Here is a 17,327-nt window from a genome sequence, read left to right as displayed (position 1 = left end):
TACGGGCTCAGCAGTTGTGGCATGTGGGATCTTAGTTCCTCGACCAGGGATTGAACCTGTGTCCCCTGCATTGGAAGGTGGATTCTTAACCACTGGACCATGGGAATTCCCTCAGATTGAACCTTTTATTGAAGTTAGTTTTTATCTGTAAGACTTTAAGGCAAAAATTTTTTAAAGAAAATATTAATGTAGTTACATAAATTTTAGTTACTTCCCTGGTATCTTTAAAAATCTTTTCACCAACTTCTTATTACCCTTAGCTGTTTATCTTTTAAACAGCATATAGTTGGATTTAAAAAACTCAAGTCTGAGTCTTTGCTATTTAACTGGAGTGTTTAGATCACTTACATATAATTATTCATATATTTGGATTTGTGAGATCTTATTTTGTATTTTCATTTGTTTCATCTCTGTGTCTTTTTGTCTTTTTCTTGCCTTTGTTTGGATTATTTTTCCTCGTTTCAGTTTTTTCACCTTTATATGAAGACTATACAGCCTCATTATTTTAATTTTATTCAACTTTCTTGAGGTATAATTTATGTGCAACAAATTGCATTCATTTAAAATGTAAGCTTGACATATATGCAAAAATTCTAGTTACTCTTTTTTAAAAAATTTATTTATTTCATTTATTTTATTTTTGGCTGTGTTGGGTCTTCATTGCTGCACGTGGGCTTTCTCTCGTCGTGGCGAGCGGGGGCTACTCTTCGTTGCAGTGCACGGGCTTCTCATTGTGGTGGCTTCTCGTTGAGGAGCACAGGCTCTAGACACGTGGGCTTCAGTAGTTGTGGCATGCGGGCTCAGTAGTTGTGGCTCGCAGGCTCTAGAGCATAGGCTCAGTAGTTGTGGCGCACGGGCTTAGTTGCTCTGTGGCATGTGGGATCTTCCTGGACCAGGGCTCAAACTCGTGTCCCCTCAAGTGGGGGCTACTCTTTGTTGCGGTGCGTGGGCTTCTCATTGCGGTGGCTTCTCTTTGTTGCGGAGCACGGGCTCTAGGCACGCAGGCTGCAGTAGTGGCTCGCAGGCTCTAGAGCATAGGCTCAGTAGTTGTGGCGCACGGGCTTAGTTGCTCTGTGGCATGTGGGATCTTCCTGGACCAGGGCTCAAACTCGTGTCCCCTGCATGGCAGGTGGATTCTTAACCACTGCGCCACCAGGGAAGCCCTCTAGTTACTCTTGATAAAATAGTAAATATATGTATTTACTAAATTCTGAAGTTAATTAGGATCTTTCTTTTCTCTTCTTAATTATAAAACGAAACTTAGGATACTTTATATACACCTCCCAAACCTTCAAAACTTACATGCTTTGAATTTATATTTTAACTCTAGCTTTTAAAAAAAACCTCATATGATGCTACTGCTTTGTGTTTAGATTCAGTGTTTAAGATTTACGTACATTTTCACTACCTTTTAATTTTTTATTTCTTCTTGTTTCTCAGACTTTCTGTCTGAATTGCTTTCCTCCTGCTTGAAATGTTTTATAGTATCTGTCTGTCTCTTTTTTGGTCCAAAAATGTATTTATCTTGTAATTCTTCTTGAAAGTCAGTCACTGTTTCCCTCTAGCTGCTTTTTTGAAATCAACTTTATTTAAGTGTAATTTACATGCAATAAATTACAAATACTTAGGTTCAATGAGTTTTAACAGATATATACAATTGTGTAGCTACCAACCCTGTCAAGATATAGAATTGTTTCTGTCACCCCAGAAATTCTGCCTGGGTTTCTTTTTAGACAATATCCTCATCTCTTGCCCAGGTAACTACTGATCTGCTGTCACTCCAGGTTAATTTTGCCTGTTTTGGAATTTCTCAAAACTGGGCTCATATAGTATGTTCTTTTTTGTGTAAGGCTTCTTTTGCTCAGTATGTTTTTGAGATTCACCTGTGTTTTGCATTTATCAGTGGTTTTTTCCCCTTATTGCTGAGTAGTATTTCATTGTACGAATATACCACGATTTCTTTATTCATTCACTTCTTGATGAGTATTGTAATGTTGGCAGTTTTGGGCTATCATGAATACAATTGATACCACCATGTGTGTACAAAGCTTTTTTGTAGGAAAGCTTGTAGGCAATATGCCTTCATTTCTCTTGGATAAATACGTACAAGTGAAATTGCTGGGTTGAGTGTATGTTTTCACTTTATAAGAAATTGTTTCTGGTGACTTGTAAGATTGTTTCTTTAGCTTCAATGCTCTACAGTTTCCCAGAAATGTTTGTTAAGTGTAGGTATTTGTTAAGTCTTGTTTGGGATTCATTGTGTTTTGGAATCTGTGAGTGTTGTTTTCTCATAAGATTTGGAAAAATTCTTTATTCTCTTCTTCAGATACTGCCTCTTTCTCTTTCCCTCTCTCTTCTCTTTTGGCATTTCTAATTGAATGTAGATTTTCTAACTCTCTTCCATATCTTTTAACTCTTTTTTTTTAATGTTTTCCTTCTCTTTGTTTCTCTGTGCTGCATTTAGGTAATTTCATCAGAACAGTCTACCAGTTCCCTAGTTCTAATTTTTGCTCCATCTAATCTATCAATAGAAACATACATTAGGCATTTAAATTTGTTTTTGATTTTTAGAAGGTTTAAAAAAATGTTTCATCAATCTTTAACTTCTTGTTTTTTGTCTTTCATTTCTTTGAACATATTAGGTATAGGCACTCCTTAGTCTTATAGTTTTAGTGTTAGTGGCCATGGGTCACGGGCCCAGCTGCTCCGCGGCATGTGGGATCCTCCCGGACCTGGGCATGAACCCACGTCACCTGCATCGGCAGGCGGACTCTCAACCACTGCACCACCAGGGAAACCCTTGCAGTTTAAAAAAAAATTTTTTTTTTTACCATGAGCTGCTCGTTTTCTTTATAATTTTGTGGAAATTCCAGAAGTTTTTGTTGCTTTTGACAAGCACTGTAATAGATTAAATTCCTCATTGAGGATTTTTGGACCACCCAGATAATGTGAATTCAGGCTGCAAATTCATGTGGTGTGAGAGCAGGCTTTTGGTACCAGTTTTTGAGTAGTGCTATTCTTCACCCTCTTAAGGTGCTAAGGTTTGAGACAGTTGACTTTCCTTGCTATTATTTGTTTTGTGGTAGGGTATTTCTAGGTCCTCTATATTGAAGGTTTAGTTTTCTGGGGTTCCTCTTTACGGAAGGGGTATCTTCTGTTGGACTCCCCACTTTATGCAAGCTCTGGGTTACTCTCCTGTTCTTTATACTTTTTGAGATGGGAAAACCTATACCCTAGGTCACCTGTTTTAACAAACATTTTTCAAGTGAAAGCCAGCTTCAGTCTTACAGCTTTGGGATCCCGTCTTCACTTACTATTTGGTTTTTAATCCTTGCTTTCTTATTCACTTGCTGTCATACTTAAAATGTTTTAATATCTTTTTTTTTGGCCGTGCCGTATGGCTTGCAGGATCTCAGTTTCCTGACCAGGGATTGAACCCTGGGTCAAGGCAGTGAAAGCTCTGAATCCTAACCACTAGACCATCAGGGAACTCCCAAAATATTTTAATATCTTTTCCAACAGTTGTAAATGTTTCTGTGGGGTAGATAACTAGCCCACCAGGTTTCCTACAACAGATTTTTAAATGCAGATTTCTTCCCTTATCTATCACTTTAGAAAAAAAATTTTTTTTTTTCTTTTGTGGTACGTGAGCCTCTCACTGTTATGGCCTCTCCCATTGCGGAGCACAGGCTCTGGATGCACAGGCTCAGCAGCCATGGCTCACAGGCCCAGCCACTCCGCGGCATGTGGGATCTTCCCCGACCAGGACACGAACCCGTGTCCCCTGCATCTGCAGGCGGACTCTCAACCACTGCGCCACCAGGGAAGCCCTAGAAAAAATTTTTAAAAACTATAGTACCTAATGTTGTCAAGGAAGAGAAAAGTTGAAATAGATACTCTTATATACAGTTACCGGGAATAGTATTAATATTTTTGGAAGGCATTTGGACAATTTGTACTAAACATTAAAATTGATTATAGTATCTGGCTCTGTAATGCCATTTCAGTGCTTGGGAAATTATCCTAAACAAAAAATTTATGCAAAAGGATGTTCATTGCAGAGTTCTTCATAATAGCAAAATTTTGGAAATGGCTTAAATATACATCTTATTTGTTTGTTTAAATCCTTCCATATTCTGTGAAGGATTTAATGCCCAGCAATAGAATAAAGGTTAAATCCATTGAGTTTTTTTTCTTTTTTGATAAAGTCTTACATAGACCAAAAAAATGTCTAAAAGTATAAAAAGAGAAAAGGCTACTTGATCTGTCAGCAGCATCCTTTTTTTAACTTGTCTTCCAGGACACTTTTCTTTCCTGGTTTTCATGTTTCCAGCCCAGCTTTTTCTTCTCCATCTCCTAGTGTTTCATTTTCATCTCCTCAACTTCTTAAGATTGTAGTATCCTGAGGTGTACAGTCTGTTGTCTTCTCTTATCTGTCTGTTTCTTTCCACTGATGATTTCCAGTCTCATGGCTTGGAGTAGTATCTGTATGTGAATGACTCTCAAAGTAACATCTTCTGCATACACCTTTCTTCTGAATTCTCAATGCATACATTCAGCTGCCTGCTTTACATCCTTGTCTATATGTGACTAGCTCACACTTAACATTCCAAAGCTAAACTGATGCTTTTCAGTTGTTCAGGCAAATACTTTGGTACCATCTGTGACCTCTCTTTGTACCTTTTACCCTGTATCTGGTCTATCAGGATATCATGTCTTTTTGGCCTCACAGTGCATTTAGAATCCAATCACTTCTTACCAACTTCCGTAGATTACTGCAGAGGACTCTTAATTGGTCTTCCTGCTTCTATTACCGCCGCCCGCGCCTCCCCAGAAAGACAGAATCAAACTAAACAAGAAAGAATTACGTAGCCCCAAATGCCTAAATGCTGTGGTTAAGAAGCCTGAACTACAGTTTTGGTTTTTGTCTTTTCCCCCCACCCCCTTCCCCAAATATGTCATGTCATGGCACTCATCTTCTCAGAACCCTCCACTGGCTCCCAGTCTCATTCAGAGTAAAAAGCAAAATTCTTACAATAGTCTGCAAGGCCCTACAGTGTCTGGTCCTCTTTACCTCTTGGACTTTATCTTGGTCTGTCTGTTCCAGCCATCCTAACCTCCTTGCTGTTCTCTGACCACACCAGGCCTTCTGCCACTCAGGGGTCTGGGAAACGTCAGCCCTCTCTGTCTTTGCTTATATCTGCTCAGTGAGCCTTCCCTAATCAATGGCATTAATATTGCCACCCACCTATCCTCCCCCTGGCACTTCCAGTCCACATTACCCCTTTCCCCCTCTTCTTTTGCTTTAACACTTTACCCTCTAACATCCCATAAAATATATTTGTATCATGTTTATTACTGTTTCTATTGACAGTCCTCTCCCCTCCTTCTGTAGAAGAATATAAGCTGCAAAAGGGAAGAGTTGTTTGTTTTTTTTTAACTGATGGGTCTTAAGTGCCTGAAACTGCTTGGCACAAAACAAACACTCTAAATATCTGTTGAATTAGTGAATAGCAATTTAGCTGTTCTGTTTCCTTTAATAGATTTTGGATAATTTTAATGTCTCTATACTTCTCTAAAATTTCTCATATTTGTTATATATAGGCACTATTTTTATAATAGAAAAAGTAAAATTAAGTGTAATGAATTTTGTGCTGGTTAAACATTTTGTCCTTTATTAGCAAAATTAAAATATACCCTGTTTTATCCATCTTTAAAATTTTCAAATGTTAGGTTTCTGAATCAGCATATAAAATGAATATGATCTTAGTTTTGTTAATATGTATAAGTATTCACATATAAAATATTAAACTTATTTTTTATTTTCAAAGGACTATGATTTAATCTCCAGAGAACCAAAAGCATTTGTATTTGAGGGAAAAGTACGTGGCCCTATTGTTGTTCCCACGGCAGGAGAGGAAGCGTCTGGGAATTCCAGCAATTTGAGAAAAGGAGTTGTAATGAAGGCGACTGTGTCTCCTAAAGGAGATGAAGATAATAAGAAACCAGCCTGTGTGGATCTGGCAAAAGAAGACATTAAAGATAATGACAGAACATTACAACAGCAGCTAGGTGATCAAAACAGAACTATTTCATCGGGCCATGGCTTAAACAATGATATTGTGAAGGCCTTGGACCGAATTACATTGCAGAATATTCCTTCTCGAACAGCCCCGGGTTTTACTGCAGGAATGAAGAAGGACTACAGTCTCCCTGTCACTGCCCTTACATGCGCCAATGCATGTTCACACGTGGCTGCTTGTGGGAATGTTCTGTTTGAGGGAAGAACTGTTCAGCTAGGCAAGCTTTGCTGTACTGGAGTCGAAACTGAGGATGATGAAGACACGGAGTCTACTGCATCAGTGGAACAAGCATTGGTTGAAGTTCCTGATGGACCAACACTCCACGACTCAGATCTTTATATTGAGATTGTGAAAAGTACAAAGTCTGTCCCAGATTATTCGGAGGTGGCTTATCCTGATTATTTTGGTCACATTCCTCCTCCATTCAAAGAGCCTATTTTGGAAAGGCCTTATGGTGTACAAAGGTGAGTTGTAGATTTCCTCTTCCTCATAAACAAGATCATTGTCAAAATATGGAGCATGCTGAAAAAAACTGCTTTGGGTATTTAGGAAGAAAATTACTCTTAATTAAAGTTAGTGTCGGCAGAGCCCCCTCACCTCCCGCTGGTATCCCTCACGAGCAACCTGTAGTAATAAATCTACTTCTTGCCTATCAAAAGAAAAAAAATAAAGTTAGTGTCATTTTTTATCCTGCTTTGGAAATTTTGCATTGTTTTGAAATTGTCTGTATGGGTTTACTTTATTTTCTAAGTTCATTACCTATTCAAATGAAGCCAGCATAATAAACCTGACCATTGTACAATTTAGAAATTTTCTATTTAGAATGATTCTGAAAATATAAGAAGATTGCTTAGTAATCTTTGAAAAAAATATTTTATTAGTTATATATTAATTTAGTAATTTGATTATTATTTGAACTTGATTTAGGTATATAATCTAAAAATACCAATATGGGCAGCATTATTTTGTTGTAAAATTTGGAATTGGAAATATACAATATAAAAATTTGGGATTCATAGGACCGAACTTATTAAATATTGCCAATTAATTTTAAAAATTATGGTTAGTATTAACTGTTGTCAACTAGTGAATATTGGGCACGTAAATACATTTTTGGTGCAACTTGACTATTTTCAGAGATTATGATTAAGGGTTTGTGATGGTGGCTTACCAGTACTTAAGAACATTTATATGTTCTTGCTATGGGTATGGTATGTAATGATGAAGGAAGACATTACTGTGCATATTTGATCCTCTTTAGACTATGAGCTCCTTTAGGCAACACCTGTGTCTTATTTATTTTTTATATTTAGTATATAATATAATTAATCATTTTTACTTGGCAACTTAGTATATGTTTAATGCTATCAGTTTTTCGGTTGTATCACAGACTGCATCATCCAGAGGCGACGGGCCTCTTGGAGTGCTGGAGTGGCCTTCAGAAGGCACAGAGGAAGCTCCAACTCAGAGGAAATACTCTGCAAGGATGGGCTGCAGTCTTACAGGATGCAGTATAGGCACTAAGTTAGAAACTTCCATTTGGTTCTGTATCCCCAGTAGAAAGACTAATGGGTCTGGGAAGCAGGAGGTGGAAACAGAAATAGTCCTACTTACTGTAGCTCACAGTGTCCCACTGGGGAACTTTGTGCAGGCGTGTGTCCCTGCACCTCTGAGCTCTGCAGCGTTAGTAGTCCTAGCCCCAAAGTGGGTGTAGTCTTTCCACAGGGGACATAGCAAGGGTACAGTTTGACTGCAAGCTGTGGTTGCCAGTGATTTACTTTAGTCTCTTGTGTCTAGGACCAGCAGACAGGACCCAGATCAGCTAAAGGAGGTAGGATTGCTTCTACACAATGGCAGCAGGTTGACTATGGGTGGCACTCAAGTGATCCACTAACTTTAAGTGTGAGTGGACACATGACGGCCACCCTGGAATGAGGATGATATGATTGCCAGGGTCTCAGACACCTAAGGAATGTTTGGGTCACTTAATCACATCAGCTACCAAGACCTGCAGAGGTGTGATAAGTGAGGCAGAGGGGAATTTTGATAGATATCGGAGGATGGAGATGAGTTGCAGCCCTGAGAATAATTGCAGTAATGGATGGGGACAGCGTTTGTCCTGCTCATGTTTTTCTTCTAAGTGTCTCCTTAGTAGAGGCCCACAGGAACTGTGGAGCAGCTGCTCTCCAAAGATGGATGGAGAAGTGGATCCATGCAGCACAAGGGTGGGCTGTGGCAGCCATGGCAATGAGTTTCTCATCTCTCCCTTCCTGAGAGAACCTGCTGTGAGGCTTTTAGTTGCCCCCAGCCTTCAGCCACTGTATTTTGGAGATCCCTTGCAGTATTATTGCTGAGACCATGTCCTCTCTGCATTGCTTCAGCCATTGGCTGACCATGATGATGGTACTAGAGCTGAGCCATTCCTGACCAATGCGGGGATCTGATCATAGGCAGTCTTTGCTCTGTGGCTTCTTGTTGGCATGGTCGAGACTTTTGCAGAGCTGCACTGCAGTGTGAGGCTCTCCTACTCAGTGTTCTCTCTCTTCCCAGAGGTAAAATCTGCTTTTTGGACAGACCTGAAGGCCTGTCACGCCTAACTACTGCTCCCTCTCCCCTTTGTTTTTCACACGTGTTTCCCCTAATAGATGTCTTGCACAGTTGGCTGCAAGAGATTGTGATTGTGTCTGGCATTTGCTTTTTGAAGGACCTGAACTGACATGCCTGGCATGAGTCAGAATCAGTCAGCAGCTAGATTTTTCTCCTTTTCAGCATCACCGCTTAGCCTCTCTATCTCCTGGAAGTCAAAGATGTCATCTTGGCTACAGAAAGCTCTTCCTGAACTTTAAGTGTTCTTTAAATGCTGAGAGCAAGTTTCCTCATTAAATTGCCTCAGTTTGAAAGTTTTAGTTTTCCTTATTAGCCTATAATATCTGAAGTAAGATTAGAAGGAAGGAAGATTGTAGAATTGGGCTATAACTATTATATAGGTCTCTGATTCTCAGCCTTAATTTAACCACCAAGGAGCCTTCTTATTTCCCCTCATGGACTTTGTTATGAAAGCTTTTCTCAGTCAAGACTCTTATTTAAGTATTTTACCCATTTGTGCTAATAAAAGACATAAATTCCTGCTAAGCAGAGCCTCTGATTAACATTAGATCACCTTTTCAGTTGATACATTTATTGATATTGATAAGTAAAGAAACTTGTTTTAATTAAGTGTAGCTGTACTGCAGATAAATGTATCATGGCCACGAATAGTTGTTATACCTACTCTGTGGGTTTTCAAAATGTCTGTGCTGCAGGTGGGGAGCTACACCCTCAACTCTGGTGGCCTCTGTCCTCTTTGAGCAGCTTTTTCTAGTGTTGGGCTTTGTCATTGCCTGGCTAGGTCTTTAAGAGAGGATTATTCCACCCACAGTCCCATAGTCTACTTGATGTCTCCCCAGGACTGTGCCTTTCCTGGTAGAGGAGAAGTTTATACCGACTGGAATTACTGTGGCTCTTCTCAATCCTCCTCTCTTTCTTCATATTTATGGTGAATTCTTTCACCTCATTCCTGAAACACAGACATTGCAATTGCTTTACTCATCTAATCAACAGATTAGAAGTTCAACCTGTTGAGTATATTAGGCCACCTTCAGATTTTTTTCCTGAAGTAATTGACTTTTTCTGTTGCCTCTCTACACAGGGTAATGTACCACGGAGTTTGTTATGTTATTCAAACCAAAGCTTTAAAATATAATTTTGAAACTAAACAGCATGATAAATGATTAAAAAAGGTCACTCAGAGTTGGGATATGTGTTTTAAAGTTGGGTGAGTTGGTGCAAGTTAAAGTGCATAGGAGATTGAGCTCAAGGAAATGAAAACACAGAACACCCAATGATTTACAACCTGGTTTCCTGCATCCACTCTGGAAAATTTACAATGAGAAAAGTAGGACCCTAAAACACCTTGGAGGGTTAGATGATCTTTTTATCCTGGAATTTTCAAAGATTTCTTACCCCACTGATTTTCATCACCTTGATAAAAATATTTTTTTGTCTTCTGATTTGTTACAACAGAACTAAGTCAGAAATTATGAAGTAATCTAACCTTTGCTAGTCTCTTTTGCTGCATCATTATATATTTTGTGTGACTGTGAGTGTTGCAAAGAACACCTTTCATCTTATTTGTCATAATTTCCATTTTCATATCATTTGTCAAAATTTCCATGGGTGTCAGATATTTGATGTGAGGCAGGAATATAACTCTATGTCAGTGAAACCAAACATTATGATTCTGTTTACTTAGATGTGTAGGACTTTCCCCAGTAATGTTAATTGCTTTAGATATAACTAATGCAAAAAATATATACTTAAAATGTTTCTGAATTATCAGTACATACTAGGCAGCAATACTCTCATATTTGAGGGTTGTTACTCTTTTTCTCCTTATTTTATGTACTCTGCAAATACTTGTCAAGTATTTATGTGGAATTTGTGGTGGGCAGTGTCATCCCGATGCAGAGAGATGCAATGTGTCAAAGCTTCTTTTCTCCCATCATTTTTGAATAACGGGTAGAAAACGTCAGAATTATTTGTTCCTTCAGGTGACATTAATTTGAGACTGGAAGAACAAATGCCTGTAGCGGCAATACTTGGACAATTGGACTTGAGAGTGCTGAGGCCATGTGGCATGGTGAGGCATTTTGGCAGGTCAGGATACTCTGAAAAGCAAGTCGAAACACATGGATTCTAGACTGGGCTCTCCCACTGACTTTGTGTGTGTATATTTGAACAAATAACTTTATTTCTCCAGATACCAATTTTCTTAACTAAAAGCAGATCACTGTTTTTGAAACTGTGGGTTGATGTCCATTAGTAGCCAGTATTGAAAGAGAAAATAGCAGTGTGTCACATCTAGTGCAGCCAGGTATTGTTTTATAAACTTTTTGTTTCAGCTGTGTGTGTGTGTATGTGTGTGTGTGCTTGCGTGCGTGTGTGTGTATGTAGGGCTGTGATTTTTTAAATGTATTTCTTGAAGGTCACGGTCAAGAAAGTTTGATAATTCATCTAGACCAGGGATAGCAAACTATGGCCCACAAGTCAAATACAGCTTACTGCCTATTTATGTTTAGCCCACCAGCGAAGAATGGTTTTTATATATTTAAATGGCTCAAAAAATCCAAAGAAAAATAATATTTTGTAACACATTATAATTATATGAAATTCATATTTGTGTCCATAAATAAAGTTTTATTGGAATACAGCCAGTCCTGTTTGTTTATGTACCATCTATGGCTGTTCTTTCACCACAGTGGCAAGGTTAAATAGTAGTGACAGAGACCATGTGCCTTGCAAAGCCTAAACTATTTACTGTCTGACCCTATATAGGAAAAGTTTGCTGACCCCTGTAGCTAGGTAGTCTGAAGGCTTTATGGTTCTGTATTTGTAATAAAATATCAAATATGGGCCAGGTAATAGGTATTACTAAAATACTCAGAAGTGCTTCCTTTTTTTTTGAAATACATTGAGGATATTGATTCTAGTTTGTTTATCTTATTTGCCTCATCTTCTGAAACTTATTTTTTGAGCAAATGATAAAACATTTTGTAAATGTCAACTTTTAGCTCAGTCACTATCTGAGTGCAGTAACATTGTAAATGACTGATGTCAGAATTAATGAGGATTTACTGTTTTATCATTTTCAGAAAAGGAAGCATTAGATCCCTTAAAATTATTCCGTGAAAATATCTTTTTGTCATTTTGAATTTCTACTTTATGATAATCTTTCTTGTATGTAATCACTGATTTTTTTAAAAGAAAGTACAATAAATGAATAAAATTTCATTAAAAATATCTTCACCTCATTTGGAAGGGGAAAAATCCATTATAAGATTCATATCTCAATGTGGATAATGCACTGACATTTAAAAAAAATTATTGTAAATACATAATGATGATTACTTGAAATCCATATTTTTGGTTTAAGTTGGATCAAAAATTAAAATGAAGCATCTGAGTTTAAAGTGTGCTTAGCATTTTTTGGTGTATTTTCCTTGTATTCATATTACATAAAATTAGCATTTTGATTTTCTTCACATTGTTTTTCTGTATGTTTTAGAAAAATTGCCTAGCTGTATTTTATAAGAATAGATATTTTATTATAAAATATAATTCATTACCTTGTTTTAAAAAAGCATTTAAGGTATTTTACAAAAATACTTTCAGCAAAATAAAATGAAAAAAATGGCAAAGAAACGTGGTGACTCTTAACCTCAGAAATATGTTCAGCATTTTTCAAAGTAAGAGACATTTTTTTTTTTTAAACTGGAGTATAATTGCTTTACAATGTTATGTTAGTTTCTGCTGTACAACAAAGTGAATCAGCTCTATGTACATATATATCCCCTCCCTCGTGGACCTCCCTCCCCCCGTCCCACCATGCAAATTAAAATGTACTGAGATATCATTTCCCACATATCAAAAATTGGCTAAAATGTGGAAGCTTGACAATATATTCTATTGATGAGGCTGTGGAGAAACAGGCTCTCACATACATTGATAGTGGGATTTTCAATTGACAATACCTCTGTGGAGGGCAGTCTGACAGAGTCTATCAAAATTAAATTCCTTTGACACATTAATCCCACATCTGAAAATTTATGATATATATATATACGATATATATGTACATATACACATGTAATTTGCACATCTACGTTCAAAGTTTTTCATTGTAGCATTGTTTTGAGATTGGAAGCAACTCAAATGCCCATCGATCAGAGACTGGTTAAATAAATTATGGTATATCCATTCAATGAATACTTTGCAATGATTAAAAAACAAAAAGATCTCTGTACACTGATAGAAAGAGCTACAAGATGTATTATTAAATAAAATAATCAAGGTGCTTGTGGAAGGAAAGTAATAAAAGTAGTTAACTGGATAAATGAACAGTGTGGGTTGTGTTGAAAGTGAGAGTCTTCATTTTATACTTTTATGTAATATTTGATTTTTGTACCAGGTCAATATATTACCTGTTGAGAAATTTAAAATTAAAAACGTAGGTGAAGGAATTGTGGCAAAAGCAAAATAAGGAAAGCAAAACCTTGGATTTCTTTATATCACGTTTAGAATGGTTCATGTACTTCTGGGATGGAGATAATAGAAGTATTAGTAGGAGCAACACTAGCAGAAAACTTTTATATTGGGTGGTTTTTACGGACCAGACACAGAAATAAGTAAAAAGCACTTTGTATGCAGTGTGTATATGCTTATAAATCATGCCATTTAATGGTATAACAGCTCTATGAGGAAATTGCTATTATTTCTCCTGTTTTATGGAAGACTATGCTGAAACTTAGGATTCTTGAGGAACTTATCCAAGGTAACACTGCTAGCAAATGACAGAGCCAAGAGTCAGCCTAGTCTACGTCATGAGCCTGTCCTGTTAGGCATTCATACATAGTGATCATATATATGTGGTTATACCATACTCATGAAGAATATCTTCTACGGGTCCTCAGAGAATACTTATGTAATGAACAACATATCCCATAATATCCTGATGGTTGAGTAAATATAGCAATGAGGTGTACTAAATTGTTTCTCATAATGTTGTTCTGTATTGGTTGAACCTAACAAAAGTACAATTTTGGTGTTGGCCACATATCATGTGAACTTTTAAGTATTTACTAGACTGAATGGGCTGCAAATGTTTCAGACTGCCTTACACAAATTATTTTCTTCTGAGCCAAGCCTTTGATGATGAATGTCAATAAGTTTGAGGTTATAGTCCCCAAGGGTACCTAGAAAATATTTATTGTTTTGTTTTGACTAGAGAGCCATATATTTTAATAGGCAGCTGAGGTAAAGTAACAAAGGATTGATATCTTTTATGAAAGCTGTGCTGCTTAACACAAAGGTATGAATAAAAGGCTAATTGTCCTCTTTATTAATGAGGTCTGAGGACAGGGCAAGGTTTCCCTCAGGTATTAGTTTTAGGTCTAATCTAAATTTAATATAAATGGGGAGTTATATCTCCTAAAATGCAGTGTCAGAGGTTGAAAACCAGTGGCCGGTAGGCCATATTCAACTTGCTCGTGATTTTAGCTTCACTTGCAGAGGATTTTGTTTTTTAACTGAATGCCAACATTTAACATTTGAGAGATCCCACATAAAGATCCAAGTTTCTGCTGTTTCTCGGAAAATTGGTATGACATCCTTAACCTCTGTTTCCTACCTGGCAACATTCAGTTGTTTTTAGACAGAGCCTGCGTTCCCCAGTTTTCCACAGGTCTCCTCAGGTACATCACCTGCTGGCCCTGTAGGTGTCGAGCTTTTTTACCTTGTTTTACATTACAGAACATTGCTGTAGAACTGAGCTATTATTATCAGCCTTTTAATACCATTTTCCTTAAGTAAAGCCCCAAACTTTTGTATGTATTAAGTGTTTGCACATTTGTGGTAGATATCAACCTTAAGATTTAATAAATTATTTTGACAAATGGATGTATTTAGTCATTCACCATACTTGAACACTTGTATTTTTTGGTATGGTATGTACCTAAGTGCCATCTCTTTCATTGTTGGGGATCTGGTTGATATAAATTTTGGATTTGTTATTATTATAATTAATAGCTTTTTAAAAGTTTGTTTCTTTAGAAAGAATTTGACTTTTGAAAGTTACAACATTGACTCTAAATCAAGGATTTATATCACAATCCTTTGATACTGGGTTTATTTCTTGATATACTGCTTTGTGAATAATGAGTTATTTTTTGTAAAATAAAAATTAATAAATTATGCTTAACTGCGTAACTGCTAGATTAAGAATTTCTATGTAGAAAAGCATAATAGACATTCAAGATTTTTTTTCGAAAACTATTGGCCTTGTAGCTAGTTATTTTCTGTAACTCAGACTTTTAAAATACTGTTTTTTGTCTTGTTATAAATTGATTTTTTTTTTGTACACAAAATATGTAGAGGAGTGATCATTTTTATTTTAAGAAATATTTTTATCGTTTTATACTTTTTAATCCAAAACTTACTTGGGAGATAATAATGAATTTTGGTCAAACTTCTTTTTTATGATTTCAGGACAAAAATTGCCCAAGATATTGAGAGGCTAATACATCAGAGTGATATAATAGATCGAGTGGTATATGACTTAGATAACCCAAAGTAAGTATGCTTTTTGTTTGTTTGTTTTACTTTTATTGGTTTTATTCCTACTGTAAAATTTCAGTGTTCTTTTAAAAGACAAAAAAATATAGTTAACTTCCACCTAGTTAACCCTCACTACGTTTTGATCTTCTAGCAGAGATGTAATGGTAATGTAAATCATGTTTATTTACTTAAATTGAATATATCGCAAGCTTTTATTTGATCTTAGGTGGGCTTTTAATGGGTTTAATAAGGGAAAGGTCACAAACTGATGCTTTGTTTTTAAAAACTGAAATTACCTCCACTTAAGAGAGTGGAGATACCACATGAGTGCTGCAATTTTGTCCTGTAATACTGAGCCTTCATTTCCTTAGGACAACAAATTACCATCCCCTTTAGAAGGAACATATGCTTCCTACCTCTCCACTGTCCCCACTTCTCTCTTTTGTCTCTTACTGCTTACAGTCTGCTTCAGTCCTTTAAGTTACTTGCCTGACCTTTGAAGCCATTTGTTTGTGATTCTTGATGTTTTAACATCACTTCCAATTTAGGATTATCACTGGTACCATTGTATTTTATGGTTTAAATATAAGTAAATAAGTGAAAATGAAAAATGATGAAGGTGACTACTATTTATCAAATAAGAAATTTAATCAGCCTGCACGTGGGTTTTCCCTCTCCCTCAACATTCTAATATTTTGGGGAAGTTTCATATTTCAGTAGTCTCATTTGGAAGAAATAAAACATTTTAAAAAGATTTTTGTTAGAGAGTTAGGGTAAAGTTATGTCAGAGCTAATGACTGAGTTTGAAATAATATTCTCAAAAATGAAAAACAAATTTACCTTATTCATAACTTCTTAGTTATTTCTAAAATTTTTGTGATTAACACTGACTATAAATGTGGGAACAAATCTCTACTCGTAATTATAATTTTTTTGTCTATAAATATTAGCCAAAGTTTGTATTTTGCTTGTGTTGGTTTTGTTCTTTGGTTTAAAAATAATGAGGAGGGTGAGGCAGCAATAATGGTGTATTTTTTTTTTTAATAATGGTGTATTTTTAATCTGTAGTGTAGTTTTATTTTTTGCTCAGTTGTTTAAATGCAATGTATTTTATTATTCTTACTTTAAAATTTCATTTAGTTATACCACTCCAGAAGAAGGAGATATTTTGAAGTTTAACTCCAAATTTGAATCTGGGAATCTGCGCAAAGTAATTCAAATTAGAAAGTAAGTCATTAAAATTTTTCCCATGTTGTATGTGCACAGATTATTTTCCTAATTTTCATCAAATTTGTTTATTTTCTGTTTTCAGAAATGAATATGACCTTATTCTGAACTCAGATATAAATAGTAATCATTATCATCAGTGGTTTTACTTTGAAGTCAGTGGAATGCGACCAAGCATTGCTTATAGGTTCAACATCATTAACTGTGAAAAGTCCAACAGTCAATTTAATTATGGTAAGACAGAAAGTTTTCTTTCCCAATTTAGAGGGCATGCAGGCATTGTAACTGTAGGATAGAAGTTTTTAAAAAATTACTAATGTTTTTTAAAAGTTTCAGTGTTCTTTTGTTTTTTCTAGTTTTCAAAATTCAGATATTTATGCAAGATTTGACAAACTAAGCTTTGCTTTGTTGGTGAAAAGAGTTACCCTTATAAAAGCAAGCCCTTTAAAATGTAATAAGTGGGGCTCCCCTGGTGGCGCAGTATGAGAGTCTGCCTGCTGATGCAGGGGACACGGGTTTGTGCCCCAGTCTGGGAAGATCCCACATGCCACGGAGTGGCTGGGCCTGTGAGCCATGGCCGCTGAGCCTGTGCGTCCGGAGCCTGTGCTCTGCAACAGGAGTGGCCACAGCAGTGAGAGGTCCGCGTACCGCAAAAAACAAAACAAAACAAAACAAAACGAACAAACAAATGTAATAAGTGAGGTTGATTTCATCCAAATTGAATACAGCTATAAAGATTTATTATGTATGCTGCTTAAAATCAAGTTTTTAATAAAGTCTGTTCATCCAGAAGAGAATTACATAAAGCAGTCTCTTTTTAACTGTTTATTTTGAATAGATTCCTAAAAAGTTAAAGTATTATAGAAG

At 36.4% G+C, this 17,327-nt stretch overlaps 1 protein-coding gene across 5 annotated transcripts in view; it reads left to right on the top strand.

Annotated features, from left to right (window-relative positions):
• Positions 1–17,327, top strand: part of AGTPBP1 (ATP/GTP binding carboxypeptidase 1) — a 168,387-nt gene that overhangs the window by 86,446 nt on the left and 64,614 nt on the right. For all 5 annotated transcript variants that reach the window (XM_024753796.1, XM_024753793.1, XM_024753795.1 and 2 more), the window contains 4 exons: positions 5,832–6,547; positions 15,165–15,248; positions 16,374–16,460; positions 16,546–16,694. In XM_024753796.1, the coding sequence (XP_024609564.1) occupies positions 5,832–6,547; positions 15,165–15,248; positions 16,374–16,460; positions 16,546–16,694 (1,036 nt within the window). The remainder of the gene's footprint in view (positions 1–5,831; positions 6,548–15,164; positions 15,249–16,373; positions 16,461–16,545; positions 16,695–17,327) is intronic.

Source organism: Neophocaena asiaeorientalis, unplaced genomic scaffold (assembly GCF_003031525.2).
Source record: "Neophocaena asiaeorientalis asiaeorientalis breed wild unplaced genomic scaffold, Neophocaena_asiaeorientalis_V1.1 scaffold220, whole genome shotgun sequence".
NCBI lineage: Eukaryota > Metazoa > Chordata > Mammalia > Artiodactyla > Phocoenidae > Neophocaena > Neophocaena asiaeorientalis.
The sequence above is the reverse complement of the archived record's forward strand: the minus strand, read 5'-3'. Positions and strand labels throughout refer to the sequence as shown.